Source organism: Didymella exigua, assembly GCF_010094145.1.
Source record: "Didymella exigua CBS 183.55 unplaced genomic scaffold M421scaffold_39, whole genome shotgun sequence".
NCBI lineage: Eukaryota > Fungi > Ascomycota > Dothideomycetes > Pleosporales > Didymellaceae > Didymella > Didymella exigua.
In genome coordinates, this window is record NW_022984813.1 from 248579 (window position 1) to 273221 (window position 24643).

General features: G+C 53.4%; 9 protein-coding genes across 9 annotated transcripts; 6 read left to right on the forward strand and 3 right to left on the reverse strand.

The window, feature by feature from the left end:
• Positions 1-1173: 1173 nt before the first annotated feature.
• M421DRAFT_72569 (uncharacterized protein) lies at positions 1174-1815 on the forward strand (the record flags this gene model as incomplete). The annotated part of the gene is made up of 3 exons (XM_033596893.1): positions 1174-1298; positions 1378-1665; positions 1746-1815. Coding segments are annotated over 3 exons (483 nt in total), but the record flags the coding sequence as incomplete, so codon positions are not given.
• A 1315-nt stretch (positions 1816-3130) lies between these two features.
• Positions 3131-4892, forward strand: M421DRAFT_8878 (uncharacterized protein; the record flags this gene model as incomplete). The annotated part of the gene is made up of 3 exons (XM_033597698.1): positions 3131-3209; positions 4108-4257; positions 4324-4892. The coding sequence occupies 3 exons, from the start codon at positions 3131-3133 to the stop codon at positions 4890-4892; spliced, it is 798 nt and encodes a 265-aa protein (XP_033444656.1).
• A 1433-nt stretch (positions 4893-6325) lies between these two features.
• M421DRAFT_8879 (P-loop containing nucleoside triphosphate hydrolase protein) lies at positions 6326-11209 on the forward strand (the record flags this gene model as incomplete). The annotated part of the gene is made up of 2 exons (XM_033597700.1): positions 6326-6436; positions 6485-11209. The coding sequence occupies 2 exons, from the start codon at positions 6326-6328 to the stop codon at positions 11207-11209; spliced, it is 4836 nt and encodes a 1611-aa protein (XP_033444657.1).
• A 214-nt stretch (positions 11210-11423) lies between these two features.
• Positions 11424-12117, reverse strand: M421DRAFT_402716 (uncharacterized protein; the record flags this gene model as incomplete). The annotated part of the gene is made up of 1 exon (XM_033590243.1): positions 11424-12117. Exon 1 carries the CDS (start codon positions 12087-12089, stop codon positions 11424-11426), a length of 666 nt encoding a protein of 221 aa, XP_033444658.1. The 5' UTR covers positions 12090-12117.
• Positions 12118-12785: 668 nt separating this feature from the next.
• M421DRAFT_281875 (uncharacterized protein) lies at positions 12786-15185 on the reverse strand. The gene has a single exon (XM_033588924.1). It carries the CDS (start codon positions 14836-14838, stop codon positions 12952-12954), a length of 1887 nt encoding a protein of 628 aa, XP_033444659.1. The 5' UTR covers positions 14839-15185; the 3' UTR covers positions 12786-12951.
• A 347-nt stretch (positions 15186-15532) lies between these two features.
• On the forward strand, positions 15533-16312 carry M421DRAFT_72664 (uncharacterized protein; the record flags this gene model as incomplete). Its single annotated transcript, XM_033596899.1, has 2 exons — positions 15533-15786; positions 15841-16312. The coding sequence occupies 2 exons, from the start codon at positions 15533-15535 to the stop codon at positions 16310-16312; spliced, it is 726 nt and encodes a 241-aa protein (XP_033444660.1).
• A 1323-nt stretch (positions 16313-17635) lies between these two features.
• M421DRAFT_103865 (Di-copper centre-containing protein) lies at positions 17636-20885 on the reverse strand (the record flags this gene model as incomplete). The annotated part of the gene is made up of 2 exons (XM_033586949.1): positions 17636-18828; positions 20864-20885. The coding sequence occupies 2 exons, from the start codon at positions 20883-20885 to the stop codon at positions 17636-17638; spliced, it is 1215 nt and encodes a 404-aa protein (XP_033444661.1).
• A 564-nt stretch (positions 20886-21449) lies between these two features.
• Positions 21450-23066, forward strand: M421DRAFT_72725 (uncharacterized protein; the record flags this gene model as incomplete). Its single annotated transcript, XM_033596909.1, has 1 exon — positions 21450-23066. The coding sequence occupies one exon, from the start codon at positions 21450-21452 to the stop codon at positions 23064-23066; it is 1617 nt and encodes a 538-aa protein (XP_033444662.1).
• A 607-nt stretch (positions 23067-23673) lies between these two features.
• Positions 23674-24249, forward strand: M421DRAFT_72713 (uncharacterized protein; the record flags this gene model as incomplete). Its single annotated transcript, XM_033596908.1, has 1 exon — positions 23674-24249. A coding segment is annotated over one exon (576 nt), but the record flags the coding sequence as incomplete, so codon positions are not given.
• Positions 24250-24643: the final 394 nt, after the last annotated feature.

Below are 24643 nucleotides of genomic sequence, written 5' to 3' on the forward strand. Positions count from 1 at the left end.
TGTCTCACCACATTCGTGGGATCGTGCGAGACAGTCATAGCCTTCTAGGTGATGACTCTCCGATAGTCACTTTAAGGTTGCACAGTACTCGACCCTCCATCTTTGCTTTCTCCAAAGGCAATGTTCGCCTGAGTTGACAGCTCGTATGACTACGGTGGTGGACCTTGAGTGTCTTGCTTAAACTAGGCCTTCTGGCACGTCTTTAATGCTCTATTGAGTATTCGTGTTGAGAGATCTGAAAAGCACACAGGGCCTCAGGAACCTCAGACCGAATCCTGGCCGACCGTCCAAAACCATGTAGCTATCCAATTCCCGTCGACTGCCACGGATACTCTGATCATATGCATCAATTGGGAAGATGAGAGGGCTTTGATTTGGTCGATGTGTCGATCGAGACGGTTCACTTGCCGTTGCTTGACACCACTTATCCTACGTCCCATGCCTCGGACTCCTGTCGCAGACAGACACACTGTGCGACCGTCACAGCAGTTGAAAACGAGTGCTTTGTACATATCGTTGGTCTCGCATTGTGAGCCTCTGGCCACGTCGCATCGGAAGTGGACGGACGGTCGAACCTGTCCTACCACCTTACGGCCAGCTCGCATGTCTCGGCTCAGGATGTAGGGTTTGCACATGGAATGTATACTAACACAGCGACGAGTTGATTAATCGTCTATTACGTATCGTTCTTCAATCAGCTGTGCTTCTCGAAGCGCTGGACACCGCATCTAGACCTAGCCATACAGCGCCGTGCCTGATGGCATGCTACCACACGGTATCGCGCACATCATTTCCACCTTCGCTACCTATGCCCAAGTCCAGATAACGATTTTCAACAGATGGCAGACGATAAGGCTCTATTGCACGGTGGTTAGTGCCTGTAGTCCTAAGTTTCAGCGTTCGAAGCAACAAAGACGAGGCGATGAGTTGTGATCAGCGCAGATCTTTCGATTTTCCAGTCCATGGACCCGCAAGCATATCTCATATTTAACGTCACGACGAGAACCCTTCTGGACCATCCTCATCCCTCAACTTGAGATCGTCTCGATACAGATCATCTGCTCAAGCAAAATTAGTCACTCGGCTTTCACCTCCGCGACCAAGTGCAGCATTGCCTCCGATCGCCTTGGTGCATCGCTGGACCTGTCTTTCAATCAATTAGCAACCACCACAATGAAGATTGAATTCCTTCTCATCTTCTCCCTGATTGGTCTTGGTTCGTCTGGCCCCGCAAGGCGAGACTGTGGCCAGAAGAAGTGCCACGATGCCGTGAACGAATGCGGCATGGCATACGGCGGGTGAGTCACGTAAATCCATATTCACGTGTAGTGAGATGCTGATTCATCATTATTGTTACGTGAGCTGACTAGCACGCAGATGTTGGACTGAGTGTGCCAACGGTGTCATGAGCTTGCGCACGTTCACAGTGCCGCCCTGTTCTTCCCGCATTAACTCCGCGGTATGCACAGGTACGGGCTATCAAGTTGAAACATCTAGTACAACTCTTTTCCTGGATGTCATCACAGCCAAGTCGTCCATCACTACACCTCCCAGCCCATACCATACTCAAGCGCCACGCTCGAGACGTACCCGTACTTGCTCCCCGTTATGGCTGTGTATCGACAAGCTAGCAGTCTGTGGAAACTCGACACAGATGTATGGCGGGTGAGACTCACTTCCGTTATGTTCCCATCCCTCTCATCTTTATGTAGAGATTGATTCTTCTAACCACTGACACTGCACAGATGCTACGATGTCTGCACGTCTGCTCCACCTTTCAAATCTCCTCCCTGTACCATCTCTTCAAGTACCATAGCGGCAGATTCGAGCACTACAGAGGTGAACTTGAGCACCACAGAGGTGGTCTCAAGTATCACAGAGTCAGTCTCCAGCACCACGAACGCTGGCTATGTAACCGCCACTCCGACCCCTCAGCCCGGAGCTGCGTATACCACAGATCCTCCTGCTGACAGTATTGCCCCTGTCATAGATGACAGTAAAGCTCTCGTCATGGCAGAAATGCCCAATGCTGGCGTTGCTGTTCCGGCGTCCGAGCCTTCCGCCGCTTCTGTGCCTGCCCATGACGCAGGCGAATTCAGAATAGCCAATGTGCCGGCTGACCATGCGGCTCCGGAACTTATTCAGGCCCCTCAGTCTCTTCGAGGCGCAGCTATCGCTAAACTACTGGCGGACAAGAATCGGAAGCCGAAGACCGAGAACATACCATGCTGGGACAGCCCTACCTGTAAAGAAGTCCAGCTTGGTATACCGTCACCGTTGCCATCGTCGGTAGCCTCCGCGTCTGAGCCTGCAGCTATACCTACAGATGAACCAACAGCGGCACCATCAGTGGAACCAACAGCGGAGCCGCCAACCGACGTCCCAGCAAACACTCCAGCAAACACTCCAGCAAACACTCCAGCAAACACTCCAGCAGACGCTCCAGCAGACGCTCCAGCAGATGTCCCGGCAGATGTCCCAGCAGATGTTCCAGCAGATCCCCCAGCAGAAACTTCTGCGGAAGCCTCAGCAGATGCCCCAAGAGATGTTTCGACGGAAGACTCGATTGCCTAAGTTACGCCAAGGATTTGTTGCAAGCTGGATTATCGGCGCCGAGATCCTAGATTCCGGAGGCAAAGCTGACCTGGTACAGCAGACGGAAGGCTACAATACGTTGCTGAATCAGATATGGTCACTGGTAGTTTCTTTTAGTGTTACGGGCTTGTTGCAGTTTGGCGAGGTGTTCTGATGGGGTCCGTATACGGCCTCGGTGCCGGTAAGCGTGGCGTTCCTTTGTTGCTCAAGTTCCAAATTGGCCCTCTTTCTTTGTCCCGAATCACGGCTCCAGTCTTCCAAGTAGATGAGTACAAGGTTCTTTAGGCCGGCACATATGATACTAGTCGAGTCATTGTTTGTTTGATTATCATTGTCAGATTACTGCTTTGTCTGGCCGAGTCCGAGTCCACGCTCCACCCCGAATTCATCTCAACATGCACGCCCGATTTCAGCCAAAGCCCCATTGCCTTATGCGTCGCTCGAAGTCTCATCTCCAGATCTCTGAACTCGTGTGGCTTCGCATCAGCTCTCTCAAGTATCTTGCTGCCATCTACCAGTGGACAGGTCTGCCAGAATGAGACAGCACTGTAGACTCGTCAACTTTGCCGCCCAGTACAGCTTGGAGAAGCACTTGCATGGAGACTCGAGCTTTGGTATGCCATTCTTGCTGAATACGTCCGCATCGAAGCGCAATATCTCCATTGTCAGCCATCCACAGAGTAATACTAGTGTTACTTTGTTCATTCGTAACTTTCAATTACACTCTAAGCAGCCTTAAATCTATTTTTGCTTCTTAGCTTTGTCGTACTGAGAAGCGCGCAGTGTCTCACGTGCTTGGACCCTACGGAGTGATGTGCGGCGGGGAATGGATGAGTGAGTAAGAGGGACTGCGGACACATGCGAGATGACGATCGCCTGTGTACCGTATATATCGAGGATGCCAATCAAGTTGCTAGCATCTGTGTCCGTAAGCTCGTTTGCAAACATGGCCCTTGATCCGTAAACGCTGCCACCGGCGGTGGCAACAGCACTGTCGACATCCTTCCCATCATCATGGAACGAATTTCGAACGGACTAGCGCTCAGGAGGCGTGGAGCTGCGCGAGTTCTGATCTTTGGTCGGTTGTGTGAACTCTCATGTTGGGACTGCGCCACTAACAGGACTATCGGTGGCATGGTCGTGCGAAGACATGCGGGTGTGTTGAGACATATTAGAGCTTTGTATATGGCACGAGTCTACGTTTTCCGTCTGCTACTCTCACAGTCGTGAGGATGCAAAGTGTTCAAGCGCCCCACTGTCAGGGTGAAGAAGGGGCCGGCACAGCAGCGCGAGCAAGACACATACATTCGGCTCAGAAACCCGGGCTCTCATTTATATAGCTCGAGCTTCTGCTTCCTTCCTCTTGTCCCTCACAACCACAAACTCAACTTCATCAATTTCAAAACTTCCTCCGATATAGCCAAAAACGCCTCTTTCGCATCTGCTGGCAAGGGCGTCAACGTAAGTTCCGCTCTTCTCCAATACGCATTGGACTTCGCTAATACTCAGTAGCACAACCGGATGGACAGCGATCCCTTCGGGCATACGCCGCCCCAGGTCTCTACGCGCCAGTTCTTCACAATAGCGCAGAGCCCGACGACTCTCTGCGCGCCATAATCCACCGCCTGATGGAGCCGCCGAAATACCTCTACTCCGAGGAGGGTCAGTAAATCACGCTCAACATCACTTAGGCGGTTGGCGTTGTCGGTCGTGAGCGCTTCGAGCCAGTGCCGCTAGGTCGCCACCTGAGTCTGCGCCAGGACGACGAGCTGAGGGCAAGAGGTGTAGAGCGGGGTCTCAGCCAAGAGTTGGACTTGACAGAAGCCACTAAGCCATCACTGCTTCTACAGTGGCAGCTCTTCGATCGCACTGTAGTCTCCAGATCGACCCAGGCTAACACCTCACAGCGCCTCCCCCGTTTACTGCGACTCCTCGCCAGCACCCTCCTCACCCTCGCTCGCCTCGTCGAGTGTGTCCGCGGCTTCTTCGGCAGCCTCATTGACACTCTCTTCTCGCCCTGGCGATCTGAGGCACCCTCCCCTGTTCTCCAGGTCGCCTCGTCCACGACTTCGCCTTTCTCCGCGCCGGTTGGCCCGGCTCCTTCTTCGCCCTCTCCGCCCTATTCTCTGCCGCCAACTCCTCCCTGTCCGCAGCTCATCCTCATATCCGCCCCATCAATGCCCTCCATGGGTGGGTCGGCGAACTGGCCCTCGACGATGGCGACGACTGCGCCAATCGACATTCCCCCGTCGATGCCCCGTGGTAGACCCTGGAGAATGGGTGACTACGATGGTTAGGTGGCGGTGTTGGTGAAGTGGTGGTGGTATCTCAACCCAAAGGCGTACTTTCAGACCTGCGGGATGACGTCTTACACAACGCGGCGTAGACGACTGAGTGGTGCGCGGTGGGGTATTTGCTTGAGATCCAAGTCATGTATGTAACGAGATTGCTTTCGGTATTTTGGCGTTTTGCTATGGGGCTGTGGAGACCTCCTGCGTGGGTCGTCGGCGCTGATTTGGTGCTCGTTCGCACGTCGCATTACATTCCCAGAGGTCTGAACTTACTTGGAGCCATCATCGAATGGGCGCAGTAAGGAGTGACTTCGTGGCGTTCATGGACGATACCCTGGGACTTCCATTTGGTTTGACGAATGCAATCTTTTCCCCTCTTCTACAATCTGACCTTACTATGCAAGTGATTGACATTGTGAATTGAATGAGGCAAGGGTTAAGGCTGCAAGATTATGGCGAAAGTAGACAAGGGAAGGCATTGTGGACAGTTTTTGGCTGAGTTCATCCCACTGTACCAAACCCATGAAGCGCGACCGTAGAGACGAGTGGGCTACCAGCCGGATTTTTTCCAAGGACTGGAAGAAAGAAGAAGACCCCAAGAGTTCAAGCACTGTGCCAGAATGTTGATAAGTTCTTCATGTGTTCATCGATGGAGATGTCGTCGGTGTTTGTGGTCGCCGACCGAGCAAAGATTGGGATCGATGACGCGCCTTTGACCGTTGCACGAGGCGCGGCGTTCTAAGCGAGGCGCGTCAAAGCAGATTGGCATCGCTGATTCTGCCCTTTCCATGAAGTGGTGCATTCGGCGGCTGGGCGCTCTAGGCGGAATGCCGAGGTCGATGCTGTTGCTTCAAGAATCCGTAATGCTTGAAGCGCAACGCCCGTGTGCTTAAGCTCAAGAGGAACATCGAGACCTACCCTTGAAGAGTCATGTCACATTGAGAAATAGACTCTTGGTGATTCATCATCGGTTCAACCCACGTTCTGCCATGCCCAGCTCGGTCTCGCGTTGCGCGGGATCCAGAACTCCGCCGGAAGTCGGGGCGCATCGTGGCATGATTGGAGCGTCGACGGGCCGTCGAGATTCGATGGCGGGAGAACATCGATCCGCTTTCAACAAAACCATCCCTAATCCGGGGCGTCGCGCGAGGCAAATGAAGACGACAAGACATTGCCGCTTGGCCGTCGTATGCAAGTGCATTGTACGCGACTCTCGCTTATAGGCCTTTGCGTGCTCAATTCGCCTCCTGGAGATGACCTCTGGACGCCACGCCCTTGTCTTACTTTACTTTATGTTAGATACCCCTGGAGCATGGGAGCATGGGAGCCGCATCCATCTTGTAATCTGTAATTTCGACACATCCCAAGGCTAGAGTCGAAACCCTTACCTGCCGGTCGAACCTTCCTTGAGCGCGCCCAACGGGGCAACGACAACAGCCATGGCGATCCTTAGCCAGACGTGGATCCTCACCAAGAAGACGCTGCTCATCGTCGCATGGCGGCAGTGGTTCTTCACGAGTGTGCGCGCCTTCTGGGCGCCTATAATCTTTGTATGTTGATATCGCATTCCCGACCCGAGTATTTGTTGACCATAGCAGATGTTCTTCATCACATACGCAAAAAACTTCTTCATCCCACCTTCTGAATTCGGCATCGGCAACGCAACACCCATTCGATCCTTCCCCAACGCCCTCGCTGCTGCTACGGGCGGTCGCGACAAGGTCATCTTCGTAAACAACGGACATACCGGCGGTGATATTGAGAGCGTCATAGGACAGCTATCGAACCAAGTGCGCGATGCTGGCCTACAACCCATTATAATCAATAATGAGGTGGAGCTTCTGACAACATGTTCATCGTCGCTGCGTGGCGCAAGCACATGCTTCGGCGCAGCGTCCTTCCACTCGAGTCCCAATGAAGGCGGTGGACCGGCCTGGAACTACACACTGCGCGCTGACGGCGTGTTGGGAACACAAATCTATGTCGGTGAGGAGGACAACGATGTGCAGATCTACATTCTGCCTTTCCAACGCGCCATTGATGAGACAATTGCCAGTTTGAATAGCTCAGCCGACGTGATCCCCACTATCGACGGGTTTCCATACACCGATCGCACGCAGGAGGAAAGAGACGAGCGAATCCGTGTGCTGTATATGGGCGCACTCATCAACATCATGGGCGCTGCATTGTACATTGGTGTTTGCGGTGTGACCTATCAGCTTACCGGACAAATGGCTGAAGAGCGCGAGCGGGGGATATCGCAACTGGTGGAAGCCATGTCCCCGGCCAAGAAGGCGTGGCATACACAATTCGCACGGCTCCTGGCAAACCACATCGCGTTTGACATCATCTACTTCCCCGGCTGGGTCATCATGGGACTGATCGTATGGGCCCTTGCCTTCAAGTCTTCCAACGCGGGAATTCTGGTCATCTTCCATATCCTGGCTGGTCTGTCGCTGACGAGCTTCTCCATCTTCGGTGCTGCGTTCTTTCGCAAGGCTCAGCTGTCTGGTATCACGATTGTCATCGTTCCCATCCTGCTCGCCATCATCGCGCAAGTCGCAGGCCCGTTCGGCACTTCGGCGGTATACGTTCTCAGTCTGATTTTCCCCTCCATCAATTACGTCTTCTTCATTGTCTGGGTCGCACGTTTCGAAAGAAAACTTACAGGTGCCAATCTAGGCCAGGGCGCCCCCGACTACGAAGATCATGTTTGGACGACCCCTGGCATTGTCTTCTGGGTTTTCTTCATCATCCAGACACTCGTGTACCCCTTTCTTGGTGCGCTCGTCGAGCGCTGGCTGTACGGCACCGTCTCGGCTGACCGCAAGACAACGACTGATTCGCTGGACCACAACATCATTCTGAGGAATTTTTCGAAGCACTGGACACCGAGCTGGTTGCGCAAAAACGTCCTGTGTAGAATCGGCATCAAGCCCCCGGAGACTGTCATTGCTGTCGACGACTTCAGCATTAAGGCGCGCAAGGGTCAGATTATGGTTTTGCTTGGAGCCAACGGAAGCGGCAAGTCGACGACATTGGACGCCATCGCGGGCCTGAATACCATCACCAGCGGATCGATCGAAATCGACGGTACTGGAGGTCTAGGACTGTGTCCGCAGAAGAATGTTATGTGGGATGAGCTGAATGTTTACGAGCACGTCCGGATCTTCAACCAGCTCAAATCGACTGGTACAATTGACACCAAGGACACCATCGAGGAATTGATCCGCGCTTGCGATCTGGGACACAAGATCAAGGCCCGGTCCAGCACGCTCTCAGGCGGTCAGAAAAGGAAGCTTCAGCTGGCGATGATGTTCACTGGTGGTAGCAAAGTATGCTGCGTTGACGAAGTCTCCTCTGGACTTGATCCTCTTTCGAGACGGAAGATCTGGGAGATTCTGCTTGCTGAGCGTGGCGATCGCACTTTTCTTCTGACCACGCACTTCCTCGACGAAGCTGATGTTCTCGCTGATTATATCGCCATCCTTTCGCGCGGTGTCTTGAAGACGAAAGGCACCTCTGTCCAGCTGAAACACGAGGTCGGCGCTGGCTACCATGTTACATACCCCCGAGACGCACCTATTACACCGCCAGCAGATGCAACGAAGAAGCCTGCGCCGTCGGCAGACATGATACAGTACTGGTTTCCTGACGCTCTTCCTGCGACTCACTTTGTCGATGTTTTGAGGTCCAAAGGTGTTAAGAACTACGATATTGTCGGCCCGACACTGGAAGATGTGTTCCTGGCTATGGCTGAGGAAGTCAAGGAGCACAATCTCATGGATGCAAATGAACACCAAGCGGTGCTCGCGAACAAAGACGACCATCCTTCAGATCAAGTCTCCAACACGGACAAGGGACTCGAGATGGGCAAGGGCCGAGGTACCTCGATGGGCAAGCAAACCCTCATCTTGATGCAGAAGCGCTGGACCATCCTTCGACGCAACTTCTGGCCTTACATTTTTGCTCTGCTGTTGCCTATCATCGCTGCTGGTCTGGTCACATTGTTCCTGCAGAACTACACAGCCGTTGGTTGTGATCCTGGGGAAACCTCCAACGACCCCGAGGTCTTCACGCTTGCCAGCACTGACGCCATCCCGCTCATCCCGATTGGTCCTTCAAGCCTTGTCGGCGATGCTATCGCACAGATCGTCCAGCGTTCTGGGATCAAGAACGATAGCTTCTATATCGTCGATACGCTTGATGAGTTCAACGACTTTGTCCAGACGAGCTTCCGCAATATCACGCCTGGTGGCTTCTTCATCCGCGAGAATGAGTCTACGATAATGGCATATCTTGGAGATGGTGGCGTAGTCGGTGGGCTTATCACACTCAACACTCTCGATAATGTGCTCTCGAATGTTGCCATCTCGACCCAATATCAGCAGTTTGCGGTACCTTTCGCACCGAACATGGGCGACACACTGCAGCTAACGCTCTACTTTGGTTTAGCCATGTGTGTTTTCCCTGCACTGTTTGCTCTTTACCCAACACAAGAGCGCTTGAGGAAGGTGCGAGCACTGCACTATAGTAACGGTATCCGAGCTGTACCGCTGTGGCTGGCATACACTGCATTCGACTTCATCTTTGTTCTAATCATTGCAGGTGTCACGACAGCGATCTTTGCTGGCGCCTCTAGTGCTTTCTACGGTCCTGGCTACCTGTTCGTGGTTTTTGCCCTTTACGGTCTGACCGCGATTCTGTTCTCGTATCTCATCTCGATTGTTGTCACGTCGCAGCTTGCGGCATTTGCTTTTGCCGCCGGTGGTATGGTTTCTCTGTATCTCATATACTTCATTGGATATATGGCCATCCTTACATATGCCCCTGCGTATAAGATCGACGACTGGATCAACATCTTCCACTGGACTGTTTCGCTCATCGCACCATCTGGTAGTCTGCTGAGGACACAACTGCTCTCGCTCAACTCGTTCAGTGTCCTCTGCGATGGCAATAAGATCCCCAGCTACCCTGGCAAGCTTACGGTCTACGGTGGTCCAATCCTGTACCTTACAGTCCAGGCTATCCTTCTCTTCATCGCTCTTGTCTGGTGGGATTCTGGCTACAGACCACCTTTCCTCAACCGCGCAAGCAGTCGTCAAACGCATACAGAAGAGAACCTTGAGACCATTCCGCCTGCTGTCCTTGCTGAGACAACACGCACCGAACAATCCAAGGACAGTCTGCGTGTACTTCATCTGCAGAAGACATTCGGCTCCAACCATGCGGTCAATGACATTAGCTTCGGTATCCCACGAGGTCAGGTCTTTGGTCTGCTCGGCCCCAACGGAGCAGGAAAGTCCTCGACCATCTCACTCATCCGTGGTGACATTCATCCAACGACACATATCAACGGCGGTGGTGATGTACTCATCGAAGACATATCCATCATCTCCAAGCGCGCTGCCGCCCGTGGCCATCTGGGAGTGTGTCCCCAATTCGACGCCATGGATACCATGACCGTGACGGAGCATTTGTACTTCTACGCTCGCGCTCGGGGCGTGCCGGATCCTGTGTCCTCTGTTAACGCCATCCTGCAGGCCACTGGCCTCGCTCGCTTCCAGACACGTCTCGCTTCCAAGCTTTCCGGTGGTAACAAGAGGAAGCTTTCCCTTGGTATTGCGCTTATGGGTAATCCCTCCGTCCTCCTGCTCGACGAGCCCAGTTCGGGTATGGATGCGGCTGCAAAGCGTGTCATGTGGCGTACGCTCCTTGGTGTTGCGGCGCCTGGACGTGCACTGTTGATCACTACGCACTCCATGGAGGAAGCCGATAAACTCGCGACGCGAGTCGGTATCATGAAGCGGAAGATGATGGCTCTCGGTACTGTTGGCCAGCTTGGCGAGCAGTACGGTGATGCGTGGGTTGTCCAGCTCGTTCTCAAGAGCGCCCCAGAGACCACGGAAGAGGAAATGGAGGCGTGCAAGGAGTGGGTCAGGAGGAAGATACCCGGTGTGCAGATGGATAAGTGGGGGTCTAGGGATGGAGGTCACGGGCAGCTGAGGTTCAAGGTGCTGAAGGCTGCAAAGGGTGAGGGGGGTTCACGGACGCCCTCTCTCCACGCCGACGACGTCGAAAAGACAAACGCCGATGCCACTGACCAGCTTGTGCGCACACAGTCCTCGGACCTGGGAGGCATCCCAGGGCTCATCCAGCTCCTTGAGTCGAACAGAGAGGAGCTCGGACTGGAGTATTACTCTGTCTCGCCAACTACACTTGACGAGGTTTTCCTTCGCGTTGTCGGTGAGGATGAAGAGGAGAATGGTAAGGAGAAGAAGCAGTCCAGCGGATCCAAGTTTTTGAAGTTCCCCTGCTTCTAAGTGGGAAAATACATGGCATTCCAGGCGTTCAAGATACCATGAGCATATAGACTAAGAGGCGTTCTGTGCATTCGTCCAAGCAAACAAAACAACTCTTCTGCACCGTGAAGTCCTTCGCACTATCCACCAGTGACGACCTTCAATCCGTGTCCGGACCTGGTGACCCCACAATTTCTCTTTCTCTCGTTTCACACCCAGCCCCACAGTCAGACGCCTACATATTCCTCCTCGTGACTTCCTGCCACCTCCGCAACCCGTCATCAAGCTGCTCATATCCGACCTTCAAGATGTTCACCGCCCCCTTCTGTCCCTCCGCACACAGCCAATCCACATACGTCTTCGGCAGCCCGAGCTGCTCACCCCTCCATCTCACATCCGAGACCGCCCGCAAACACAGACGATGCACACGCTCGTCATACTGCATGTGGGCGTCTGCGTGCTCGCCAAAGCACTGAATCACCAGGGGCAGCCCGAGGACGACGGTCTCGACCCCATAGGCAGAGGATAGTGGCCACGCGAGCAGGCGGAAGACGATATCCTCGATGGGGTCAGGGAGGTACTCAGTCTGTTGATGGATGTAGTCGTGGCGCGGTTGCGGGGCGTGGAGATCTTCGGCGCGCGGTAACGAGGCAGAAGAAGAGGCGGGAGGGTAGGAGCCTGCCTCAGCGATTGCGTTGAGGAGGGCGATGGTAAGGTAGGACGAGGCGGAGTTGAAAGTTGGCGCAGAGCAGGACATTGTGGGCGTGATGGCGTGCTGGAGAGGTGTTTGAGAAGATATGATAGAATGATCATGCAGATCAAGTGACTGGTATTGAAGATGTGCTGTGGATAGGAAGTTTCGTGCAGGTGAGTGTAACTTTGTCATGGATATTGTGCGCATAAATATGGAAGCGAGGACTCACCTTCACCACTGGAAGTAAAGAGATAATGTTACTGCTGCATTGAAAGATTTGCTGGGCTACTTGAAATTATGGGATGTCTGAAATCGTGAAAGTTGAAATGCGTATGCTTGCTTGTTTTATATCGAGACGCTGACAAAGGAAATCTATACAGGATGAAAGCGTATTGTGACAGATTGAGTCATTACCATATAGCATTGTAGACGGCAAGCTGGAACTTGGTAGAAACCATGGCGTCTGAAATCATTTCGAATATCTCCAGTCTCTACAGTCCACGGAGAGCCTTGAGTGAACCCGAGCCTTGGAGCTAGCTGGGTCAGTGCTATCACTTTCGCTATGAATTAGCAACTGTAGTCCGCGGTAGGCTGCAGCGTGCGTCGACTGCAGCTCCTCATATCTTTCTGACCACCGCTCCTCTGATCCTAAATCACTTACATCATCACTACATCCTACTTCTCTAAAAAAATATAATGCGACCATGCCGTTCGTCGCTCTTCCCCTACCCAACATTACTGAATGGCCCGAGACGACGCCCTCCCAGATTGACCGTCTTGCGAGCGCGCCTTCCGCGCCGTACTTCGAAGCCAACGACGCTGATGCTGAAGATGAGGAGCTTGGCTGGCGGCGCACTGTACACGTCAGAGTGAGCCAAGGATTGCGTGACTTTGTGCGCGGTGGTACTGGAGGACATACAACTGGCGAAGGTAGACTGTCACCGTTATCGTAAGTACTTTCAGCCTCCGGGCTCCCCAGTGAATCATCTCTGGGCTCGACGAAAATGCTGACACCCGCTAGGCCGCTCTCTGCTTTGACGATCTTGCTTCGCGATCTCTCGTGTCACCCTCACTGCGCCCGGAATTCTTCCATCTGACTTGCCATCTCCCAATCGCTCACCACCAATCTCTCGAACGGGCCCGGGCTGAGCACACCAGGACTCAATGCATGCGCATCCTGCTCGAACGAGGCCGGACTGAACACGTCTGCTTCTCCCCCATCATCTCCATCTTGCCAGAGCGATTGCTCGACGCCGCTCAGAAACTCCCACGTGGCTTCGAGAATGTCCTCCATGGGCAGGATATATGACATGGAGCGGTTGTCGCGGCCGGTAAAGTCTCCCCATGCTTCTAATTGTTCGAGAAGAGGAAAATGTGTGAAGAGGGTTTGTGACCAAGCGTGGATCAGGTCATCTTCCGCAGAGAGACAAACGTTGTTGCCTTTGCTGAGGATTGTTTCGGGGCGGGCGAAAGAAAGTGCTAACATATTAGGGAACAACGGGGAAGAGGAGGTAGACGGGCTTGCTGAAGGTGTATCAATGGCTGTGACGAGCTTCGTAGTACTCGTCATTGCTTGAGGGGAGTCTGATCTCTGGTCGAACTTGGTCTGAGCAGGTGTGATAATATCGTGGGGAGCTGGCTGGGATACTCCACCATACAGGGGCAAGTTTAAAAGTTGGAGAGGAATGCCCATGCGCAACACTTCGAGCCTTGGACAGTGTCTTGCCAGGCTTGGTAGCGCAGTTGTTTGCAGTATTGTGGCCGTAGTGGGGTGTAACTTCAAGCTTAGCTCTTCAAGATTTGGCAGTCCTTTGCAAAAGTCTTCAAAGTGCATACTGGATATGCCCGAGCCATCGATGGAAGAAGGATCAAGGCCCGCAAGGTCGATGTTGCGAAGTCGCGGACAGCAGGCAGCTAGTTTGACCAAAACCGCACCACCTACCGGCAGATTCAGCTGTGCCGTTGGAAAGCCCGCTGCAAGGTTGCCAACATTGACTTCCAATAACTCCAGATTGGGACACACGAGTAGCGAGGTCACAACATCGTCCAAGATGGTGAGGTCGGAAAGGCGGAGTTCTTCGCTCGACTGGCGTTCGATAGCAAGTCGCAACTCTTTCAGAGTGAACAGATGGGCGGGAAGAGCGAGCGCAATTTCTGGATCGCATACGATTTGCAGACGCTCGAGGCTCATGAATGGTTTGTGCAGCGCAGTCAGACCAGAGAACAAAGGTAAGGTCCGCAACCCAGGATCGAGATCGATGGCCAGGGATCTCAAGCCGTGACGTTTGCTGAGATGACCAAACAAGAGGTCTTTGCCGACAATGCCACTCATTAAGACATCGACATCCTCGAGCTTGGGCAACGCGTCAAGATGGTACGCAAAGACGCTGGCGTGAATCGGATCCTCAGGACTGAAGGTGTCAGGTCCAAACGTAATGCGCTTCAACTTCTGGCAGGGGCCGAGCAACGCTGGCAGTGTTACCTGCGCAACGTAGGATGACCCCCCAGATTGCGTACCAGTGACTGCCAAACTTTCAAGATCTGCATGCAGTAACTCTCGGATATTGTGTTGGTAGAGCTGCCAATCGATATGCAGACCCAAGCTCTTCAGCCGTGGCCATTCGAGGCCTCTGAGGTACTCATACTCATTGTCGTTTTCGTCTTGTAGGTCGGAGAGCTGCAGCTGCTCGACTTTGCTTGCATAGACTTTTCGGCGGTCATGTTGCATCCATTTGAGTGCCGAGAGATCAGGGTGTTGCTTCCAAAGAATGGCTATTGCGGCATCAGCCCAGAGACGGTTGACAGATATGGCCGGTAGCAGCGAATGTCCAACTTCTAGAAGCTCAACAGGACACTCCAAGCTTCGCTGGTGACGATATCGTTCAACTATTTCCGTGTAATGATGCAAGATCCGTGTCACGATGTTGAGATCTGCCGTGGCTTCCGCTTGTGCCATAGCGCTGGTGTGACTTGAGACGAATGCAGGAATTCAAAGAATGGGTAACGAATGGACAGCCGGAGAGTCGGAGAACCCAAACGCCAGGTCAAGTAAATAATGGATGTAACGTTGAGGTAAACAAAATCTGCCCACCGATGCAGATGTGTTGTTTGGAAATTAGCAGATCGCGCTCCTGGTGCGCTACGTAGTTTGACAAGGATCCGGGTCTCCCGGCCCACGCGGGGGTACCTGGAAGCCTGTTCTACCCATGTCAGCAGCTATCGCAATGAGCTCTTAGGGGCCAGATTTTTGCAAGATTATGGGTCACGAGATTTGATGTTCGAAGCTTCACGTTTGACGTCTGGGGTGGTTTTCCCCTCCGGCGTTAGTGACGGTTAGTCAGTGACGCAAGGTGCCCGGACGACAGCACGGCCGTTTTCTAGCCACGGGCATAAGAGCCTCTTATCCCCACCGCACACGCGTTGCAAATGCGCCTGACACGCGCATTTCGATCTGTCGCACTAAATGCGGTCTTAGAGTTATAGACAAACGGACGTAGAAAGCTGCCTGTCGTAACTCCCTGCTGATAAAAGACCCGTTCAACTCCAAGGGCATCACAGCTGTAGTGCTGACCATCACACTGATTACAGGCAGCAGAAGACACAACAACCTCCACACTCGACCCACGGAACTCCAACGCACCATCGCAGCAATGCATCTCATCCTCACTGGCGCGACTGGCCTTGTTGGTGCAGCGGTCCTCGACAGCATGCTAGCGCAGGAGAGCATCAGCCGAATTTCGATCCTTAGCAGGCGGCCAGTGAAGATGGCCGAGGGCCACGAGAAGGCCAAAGTCATCGTCCATAAAGATTTCAAGACGTACGATAAAACGCTGCTTGATGAACTAAAAGATGCTCAAGGTTGTGTGTGGGCGCTGGGCGTGTCACAGAACGATGTTGACAAAGAGTACGCCAAACTCTCAATACCATACGAGCAGCTCGCCAGCTAACGAAGTCACAGAAAATACGTCAAGATCACGCACGATTACACCCTCGCCGCCGCGCACGCCTTCAGGACCTTACATCCTGACTCGCCCTTCACATTTGTCTATGTCTCGGGCGAGGGCGCTACACAAACGCCAGGCATGTTCACACCCATCTTCGGACGTGTCAAAGGCCAGACTGAGACGGCGCTGCTAAATGTCCGCAAACAAAACGCGAATTTCAAGGCTTTCAGTGTACGGCCGGGTGGTGTTGACTGGACTGCGCACCCAGAAATCCACCCTTTCATGCCGTTCCAGCCAGCCTGGAAAGCCGCGTTGGTTCGACCGATGAATCTCATTTACAAGAGCATGATGACACCGACACAGCCCATGGGCAAGGTTTTCACCGAGCTCGCGATGAGCAAGGGCGAGCCGCTGGAGGGTACCGGTGTAGGGTTGGAAGGCACGTTGCTCACCAACATCGGTATCAGAAGGCTATCGGGGCTGTGATCGATCCTTCTGCACTGACCCTGCTTTTGTTACGTCGACCGATCTATTTAGCGAATTACATTATCCCACAAATTCAGAGTTTCTTTTCTTCACGCCCGCAGCATCCTTTGCATGCGAATAACCTCGTCTCGCCTCGGCAGGGCGCACAGTTGAAGGCTGTCGCTTCGCCCCGAGAGCTGCGCACCGGCTCAGAGCTCGGAAATTTAATGGGAGAGCACTACGAATGTCCTGACTCTTTTCATACACTTGCTCGATCTCGCGACTGAAGATTGCCGCTTCAACGAGCTTGTGTGTGCAAATCAAACAACCTCTATGAGAACTACGAGACCTTCGATGACACGAAGGGAGCATGAAGCTACGGTGGCGCCAGTGCTTCACAGATCTGCCATGGTCGAGACTGAATAGTCTTGCGAAAACTTGTGTACTGTGGAGGACCGAAAAGACAACGCGCCGGTATATGGCTGTGGAAATGGGGAATTGGCGTGCAGAGCGAGAGCCGAGCTACTAGGTGGGTCAGAGCACGCCCGTGGGCGGGAAACTGGCGATGACGGTGTGTGCGCGAAAAGCGTGCTGGATACGGTGGAGATGCCAGCTCACGAGGTGAGCACGTATAACATGGGTCAGCTTATGGAAAGGATGGACTGGAGACAAGAGTAAGGAGATGTTGAACTGCAGAGGGAGAGGACGGAATGACGGCTGCGAGTCCGAGCGTGAGCAGGGGGGAATCGTACATAGGTTTAAAGATGGAATATATCATTGCAAATGGAATGTGAAGCTTTTAATGTGTCAGGATTGAAGCCATGGTCTGGGTGCAAGAGCTGCAATTGTCCTCGGTTGCCGAGGGTACATTTTATTATTCGATGCGTGCAATGCATACGTATACCCGCCTTGGCAATTCCACGAATCCATGCTCGGCATGTTCTCGGGCCGAACAGTACCTATTGTTAAGCCTTGGAGAGGCTGCCCATGTAAAGAAGCTGTAGCTATCAGGACGGGACACCAAGCGGCTTGTGCTGCACTCAGTGTCGTGAAGATCATCGGGGTCAGTATCGGACGTGATACCCCGGGTCTAGACGTCAAGCTTGCCAGTACAATTCACAAAGTACGTGGAATGTGCAGATAGTGATGAGTATGCTGTGGTCTAATAAGAAGCTGTATTGCTTGTTTCGGTCGTATCGATATCTACAAAAGAAAAGAGGAAGCCCGTAGGTAGTGTCCAATTACAAGATGCGGATGCCATGCAATGCAAATCTCCCCTCCCAGTCCATTTTCAGATCAAGACTATGGTATCAGACAATAGGAAACTGCGCATTAGCCATTAGCTTAGTAGTTGTATCTGTAGCACAGGGTCGAGCTCCGGGTGTTAAGAATATCGCGGATGCGGACAGTGGGGCGGAAGTCGTAGACGTTGACGGTTGTGTCCAAGCGGAGCTGGGAGCCCTGCGAGTCGGTGCCGGAGATCTGGGTGACGCGGGCGTCGCCGCCATTGTTCTGCCAGATGCGGAAGTTGCGGTCGATAAAGGCGTGGTGCAGGAAGAAGATGGGGTCGGCGGGCGACGCGTAGGTGTCCTGCATGACGGAGCCAATACCGTTGTGGCCCCAGGCGTGGGCACCACCCTCAGCGCAGGAGGCCATGTCGGGATAGGTAGAGCGGGAGTTGCAGGCGTCGACAATGGCGCTGCCGGTGTTGGCGGTGCGGGAGTCGTCGCCATTACGGGCCAAGCAGTGGCGAGTATTGCCAGAGCCCGGACCGATGTTAATGGCAAGACCAGCAAACTGGCCGTTGGTCACGCACTGGCCGCCAATGTTGACGCTGCCGAACCACTGGCTGCTGAAAATGGACGAGGCGCCGAAGCGGCCAGCGTACCTGGTCTCATCAAACCAGGGGAGCTCACGGTTGAAACCGCAGTCTGAGCGGAGCATCTGCTCGAAGGTCCAGAGGTAGTACCTGTGCCAGAGGAGGAACTTGGCGTTACCATGGACGTTAGGGGTCAGGGTCTGGTGGAGAGCGACGAGGTCCTCGTATCTGCTCTGCGACTGACGGAACTGGCCAGATGCCGGGCGGCTCTGCAAGCACTTGATGGCATCAACGTAGGCCTGACGGTCAGAGTTGGAGTAAGAGTCCCATTCTTGGCGAATACGGGGGTTGGAGCAGGTGCTCTGCCTCTTCTCGAACTTCTCTAGCTCCTCGTCCAGCTCAGCGGGGTTCCTGGGAAGAATGGAAGGAATGATGTTGGGAAGGAGGTCGGTGATAATCTTCGACGAGGGCGTGTCGGGGATGACGAGCTCAGGGAGCTTGTTCTTAGCATCCTGAATGTTCTCGACGATGGTGGTGACCGTGGCGTTGACTCCTGAGAGAGCTTCTTCAAGCGAAAGCGGACGAGCGAACTTGGGTGTCTTGAAGTCGTCGAGGGGGAGGGCTGGAGGTAGAGCGACGTTCGAGGGCAGAGAGGTACCCTTCGCGGGAGCAGGGTTTTGGGGAAGCGCATACGCTGATCCGGCAACAGCCAAAACGGCTGTGGTAAACGACAGATGCATGATGGTGAGCGAGTGTAGGAATTAGATTAAAATATAATACTAAAAGATGATGGAATGTTCCAATTGAACAAACGAGAGACGTAGAGCGGATGCTACGGAAACGTTTGCGGAGAGACAGACCCCTCCCTATATTCTTTGCGTTTGGGGCCCGCCATGAGTATCTCCTCGATCCGCCAGTTCGCGTCAGTCTCTGCCAAGCAGCAGGGAGTGGGAAATGCAAGGCCGCAAGAGGGAAGATGGCGGCTTACCAAAAGACGCCAGCCAGAATAGTAAGGGGCGAGAGCGAATCATCCAGCCGGCTTAGTGTTGGCATTGGGAAATCTCATCTCCGAACGACCGCCACCACCGCGTATGGTAAGGCTGAGCAGCTTCACGAGCGCCAGGTTATTGGGACCACGCCTCGAGCGCGCGAGGCGTGCTTAGGGCCCTCTCCCAAGCTGGTCACTGTGAGGTTATGCCGGCTACCGGATGTGCTGATTGGCACAAGGGTCTGGGTCGCCGTTTACGAGAATAGAATAGCCGAAGGAACGTCGCATCCGCCAACTCCAGCGCGATCAGAAGCTTTGTGGTGCACGCTGTTCAGTGACGGTGTCTGCAAAGCTTTCGCGCGGCATGCATAATTCGTTCTTTGTTCTTCTTGGCCTGGGCACTGTTGATGAAGCCTGGGCGTTCTCGAAGCCACGGACTCCGGCTGCGAAGACTCTTCGCTACGGGTCCGTGACATCGAGAGGGTCTTCTCCACGTCGCGATTGCCGTTGCTGCTCTACCTTTGGGTCCGCCACCGTCGAATGCAGCCTCTTGCGGATGTAAAAGGTGACGGGACCTTGCTAAAACTACGCCATGTCCAGCCCAGCGTGAAAAAAAAATGTTCGATGTTCACCGGACACAAAGGACTGTGCAAGCTGCAGGAACAAAATCGTGCCAGTCAGTTAGCTCATGCCTAGCTGCCAACCTCGCGAAGGCTTGTTGAGTGACACAGAACCGTGATCTGAGATTACCCAAGCCGTTGCCACGTCATGTGCAGTGGTGCGCCTCGCGACTACCCAGTGGCGCTCGTACCGTCCCGTTCTCGCCTGAAAGTGTTGGCCTGTCTCTTCGTATTGCTGACTTGCTCCTGCACCACCGTATTCGAATCGCACTGCAAGTGCAATCTGATTGACTTACTGATGCGCGCAATCAGGCCTCACAAAGGGATGCCAGGCGGGAGGAGCTGCACAACTCTGCCGCTGTCAGCCGCCTTCTCCGGCTTGCAGTAGCCGCTGATCTCGCGCGCGCAGCATATAGCATGTCGCGCTTGCGCTGCTGGGAAACCTTCATGGGCCTTGAAGATCGACCTGACACATGCTGGCGGTGAGTCTATGACGGTTCCGATGTTGGAGTCGCAGGTTGACTTGACGTAAATCAGCTCGTATCCAAGTCAGAAGACTTCGAGCAGCATGATGGTTGTAGATTTAACTGCATAAGGTAGGGCCATGCAGGTGCGTGTTACCAAGATTAGACATTAGCGCCCCAATCGAAGATCGTATAACTTGACTTTTCAGGGCGTCAGCCTTGCAGCAACCGAGTCTCGACTAAGCGTGGCTGGATCTGAATGCGCGTGGAGTGACTTGTTGGGCTGGTCTTGCTGGTGATGTTGCATTTCAGGGAATGGCGATTACGCGGAGGCAACTCTGCTTCCACCTGTCGCTGTAAAGTGCAGAATACACTATTGTCGTGGCCCGTCGTGGAAGCTGCCGCATTGATGTGCGTATCTTTTCGTTTAGTTCCACATGTACCACCAGAGCTGACGGCCAAATTGAGAAAGACTGAAGCATTCAGCCCGTAGTCACTGTAATGACAGAATTGCGTGGTAAAAACGGATCTGGGCACGAAGTGTCTGCTGACTGTATGCGAAAGTGACAAGGAAAGTAAAGGCCAGGTAGATAGAAGAGGCTGGAGAGGGTCTTATGGAAGAGCTGAGAGACCTAAATTTATATTTGCTGGGAGTGTTCTCACGGTTCGTAGGAACAAAGCGCTCGAAACCGCTCATTCGCATCGTACGCACCGCCAAGCTAACAACTCAGCTATCTCGGGGTAAGTGCTATCAAAAGCAGCATGATGGTCAAGATGCTGTCAATTTTCGATTGTAGTTCCATATTGGTAGCACGTTCCCGCCAGCTCCGATGTTGATGAGGAGTGGTGTGGGCCATGTGAAGCTGAGTGCAATGAAGTCCCCACTCACTAAATGGGTGCCGGACTGTGAAGATTCGCGGTGCCGCATGTGTGCTCGAAGCTCCACCATATGCTATTACGGCACGTCCCAGTTCTTGCGCTAATTACATATATGTCAGATTCTGAACACAAAGACCTTTGTTGTGTGCAACACACCAGAGTGGTGAAATGCACGTGGGAGAGCCTTATCACGGCGCGCGGATGATGCCGTCATTTCAGACCCTGCCGAGGTTTGGAGCTAGCGGGGTCGCGTCAAGCTCCACGACGCGTCCATCGCACTTTCCGCCAGCCTCCGATTCAAGGAAGCGCGACTTCCTCAAGTCGACAGTCGCGGCCGCGTGACCAAACAACACCTTCGCTGAAAATTCGAGGGCGTCCAACCTGCACCATGGACAGCGACGCGGTGCCGCCGTCATCGCCGCCGCACGCGATCGCGACCGACCTTCCGAGCTCGCCGTTTTTCGAACCGCAACAATATGGCGCATTTTCGCCCAAGTCAAGTTCGCCGCCTCCGTTGTTCTCCAGTGACGACTCTGGAGAAACGCTTGATATCACAAACTACGAATCGCCGCGCATATTCAAAAACAAGCGCAAAGGTGCTTGGTACGAGACCGATCGCGGCGACGCATCACAGGTCACACCCGAGCCTAAGAAGACAAAGATATCACGCAGCTATGACTCAGGTGTCTACATGATGAGCGACAATAGCGATTGCTCTGCGGATCCCCTGCCCGAGCACAAGTCGCCGTTTCCATTTACCGAGGCTATTGTAGAAGATGAGCCAGAGCCAACAAGCATAGCCAAAGGCACTTTCTACTCTATCCTTCGAGTCGGATTAGACAGGAATTGTCAGGACTACGACTTCTCGGGACTGGACCTGAGAGATCTTGACATTAAGCAAATAAGTGATCTGAACAGTGTGATTAAGAACCTCCCAGATCCGGGCAATGATCTGCCTGCAGAGGGCCAGTATCGTTCCATGGTACCTGAGCTCTACATCAACCTCAGCCAGAATATCTTAGGACGGATGACACCATCCTTGTTTAATCTGCAGTATCTCACATCCCTCAAGCTCAGAAGCAACCGGATAGAAGAATTGCCTCCGCAAATCGGTCAGCTACGTAATCTTCAGGAACTCGACGTGTCTCTCAACAAGCTCCAACATCTACCCTTTGAGATCCTTGAGATGCTGGCACCGCATGGCAAACTGGAGCATCTCACGACTCTCGGCAACCCCATGCTAGAACGCGTATCTCGGAATCGGTACCGAAAGCTTGATGAGCGCGTGACGTTCACGTCATCCAGAAGGGACATCTACCCACGGTTACAGTCTTGTCCAGATCCTGAGGCCCTGGTCTGGCACATACGATACATCGAGTCGATGGAGAGTTTTCTCGCCGCGGTAGACTCGAAATACACAACAGGTGGGAGAAGTGCTGACGAGCGCGTTTTCGCACATCACCCTGCGGCTCGTATCGTGGCAGACTCGCCCGCGTCAAGATACATTGGTAGAACACTGGTCTCGTATTTCGATCAGACTGGCCAGCTCATCAAAGGCTCACCGGCTCAGCCTTCACCGAGCACGAATGACTACCCGGTCATCGTCGAAACTGACGGGGGTGCATACGGTGTCCCTTCAACCCCCATATTCACACCACCCGTAGGGTCAAGGATACCGTCCCTTCTCACGATGTCCGTCTACACTGCCCTCAAGAACATCACGGTCGAAGAGACGAGAGTTAGGCTAGGTGAACCCAGTGAACCCATACCTCTCGATGCGTCTGTAATTTTCAGGCGAGCGAAGCAAAACGATTCCGACACAGGCTTTGGCTACTTTCACCAGTGTCGCGTTTGCAAGAATGACTACATCGTGGCAAGGGCCGAGTGGATTGAGTTCTGGAGCACAAGCTTCACGGTTTTCTATCCCTTCAAAGTCAAGGTGTGTTCTTGGAGCTGTGTACCGCCTGATATAGCCAAAAGACCTGAGAAGGAGTTGACGTGGTGATATCTGATTTGCGACAGACTCATCATGAAGGGTTTTATCTGCAGCCGGGTACGCTTTGCATTTTAGCGGTGCATAACGAGCGCTGACAACATTCCACTTGTCTATCTACATTTATGAGCGCCGGTATACTTCGGTCAGCGAGACTCCTTGCTCTTGGGGTTGCTAGTGCCCGAGTTCACCTACTACGAGGTGATCTGAGGCTGTCTCAGACCCATCTGAAACAGCACATTGTATACAGCTGCACGTGCCTACGCCAGATTTCAGACATATCATAGAGTTGAGCTGAAGACAAAGGGACAAGGAGACCAACTTCCAAGGTTCATCACTCCGTCTCACTCGACCAGAACGCACACGTGCACAGTGAAAGAAACGCTCTTGATAATTCGATCATTTTGCACAATGTTGCCCGCTTGTGACTTCGAACAGTGCAAAACATGACGACACATCTCAGCTGGCAACAGAGACCTCGACATCGTGTTTGAGCATGCGAGACGTCAACAATGTTACCTCGCCTTGCGAACTTGCTCTTGAATATGCAACACGCCGCAGTCGTTGACCATCAATCATCCTGGAAACGATACTAAACCCACTCCAAGCAAGCACGCAAACAAACACAATGCTGCGCGACACTATTTTCTCCTTCCTAGGCAAACCAACCCGCCTTGACAACGCCCGGAAACACATCTCACTCGCTACATTGCGGCTTCCCCACAAGATCGGCACTTGGAAATGCATCTGCGGTCACACAAACTCCATTTACCACCTCTCCGGCCACTTGCACCCCCTCGGCATCATGGCGTGCGCCCGTGATGACTGCGGACTAACTTGGCATCCATCCACAAACCCCATCACACCGCACCACCGCTCAGATCTAGTGGTGCACGTCCGCCTCCCTGACCCGAAGAAGTCGAGTGATGAGGAGACGCCGTATATCCTTCCGTCGCCAAAGAAGACCGTGCTGCAGAATATTGAAGATGGTGCCTGTCCCGAAGGCTATGGGTATGTCTGTCTCAATGAAAAGTGCGGGCTGAGCTGGGCGACAAGGGTGGTGAAGGAGTGGCCTTGGGGAAGCGGTAGGAAGATTTTGGCAGTTGGTGGGCGCCGGTGGAAGGGCAGCTGTCTTTGCGGGAGGTGGGTGCAGGTTGGTGGGGGGTTTGCGGTGTTTGAGGTCGTGAGGCGGTAGTACGGTAAAGATGTACAAGAGCAGATGCGAACACGAAGTAGAGGGTAGACAACTGCTATTGACATCAGGATATTGTAGAGATAATGTTCGTCATGGCACGTATTTGAGAACATGACCGAGCTTGAATGGAGTGACGGTATCCAGTACCAGCATGGGTCTCGCGAGGAGCCTCAGCGCCATCTGGGCTGGTCGCTGGTGGACGATGCACTTATGTTTATATGATTGTCACACTCTGGATCCTTGTAGATGTTTTGCACCGGGAGAGCCTTTCTTTTCAAACAGCATCTTGTTGGCGAACAGCTCTGGAGCAGATACAAGTATCTTGGGATGTAGCATATAGGCTTGGAAGCCTGCGGCGTCCTTTTCATAGCCCAGCGTGTCCAAATGGACGTAG

What these genes read in the sequence shown, in the direction of transcription:
- M421DRAFT_281875 (XM_033588924.1), bottom strand. Translation starts at nt 14,838, where the DNA reads ATGGCACAAGCGGAAGCCACGGCAGATCTCAACATCGTGACACGGATC.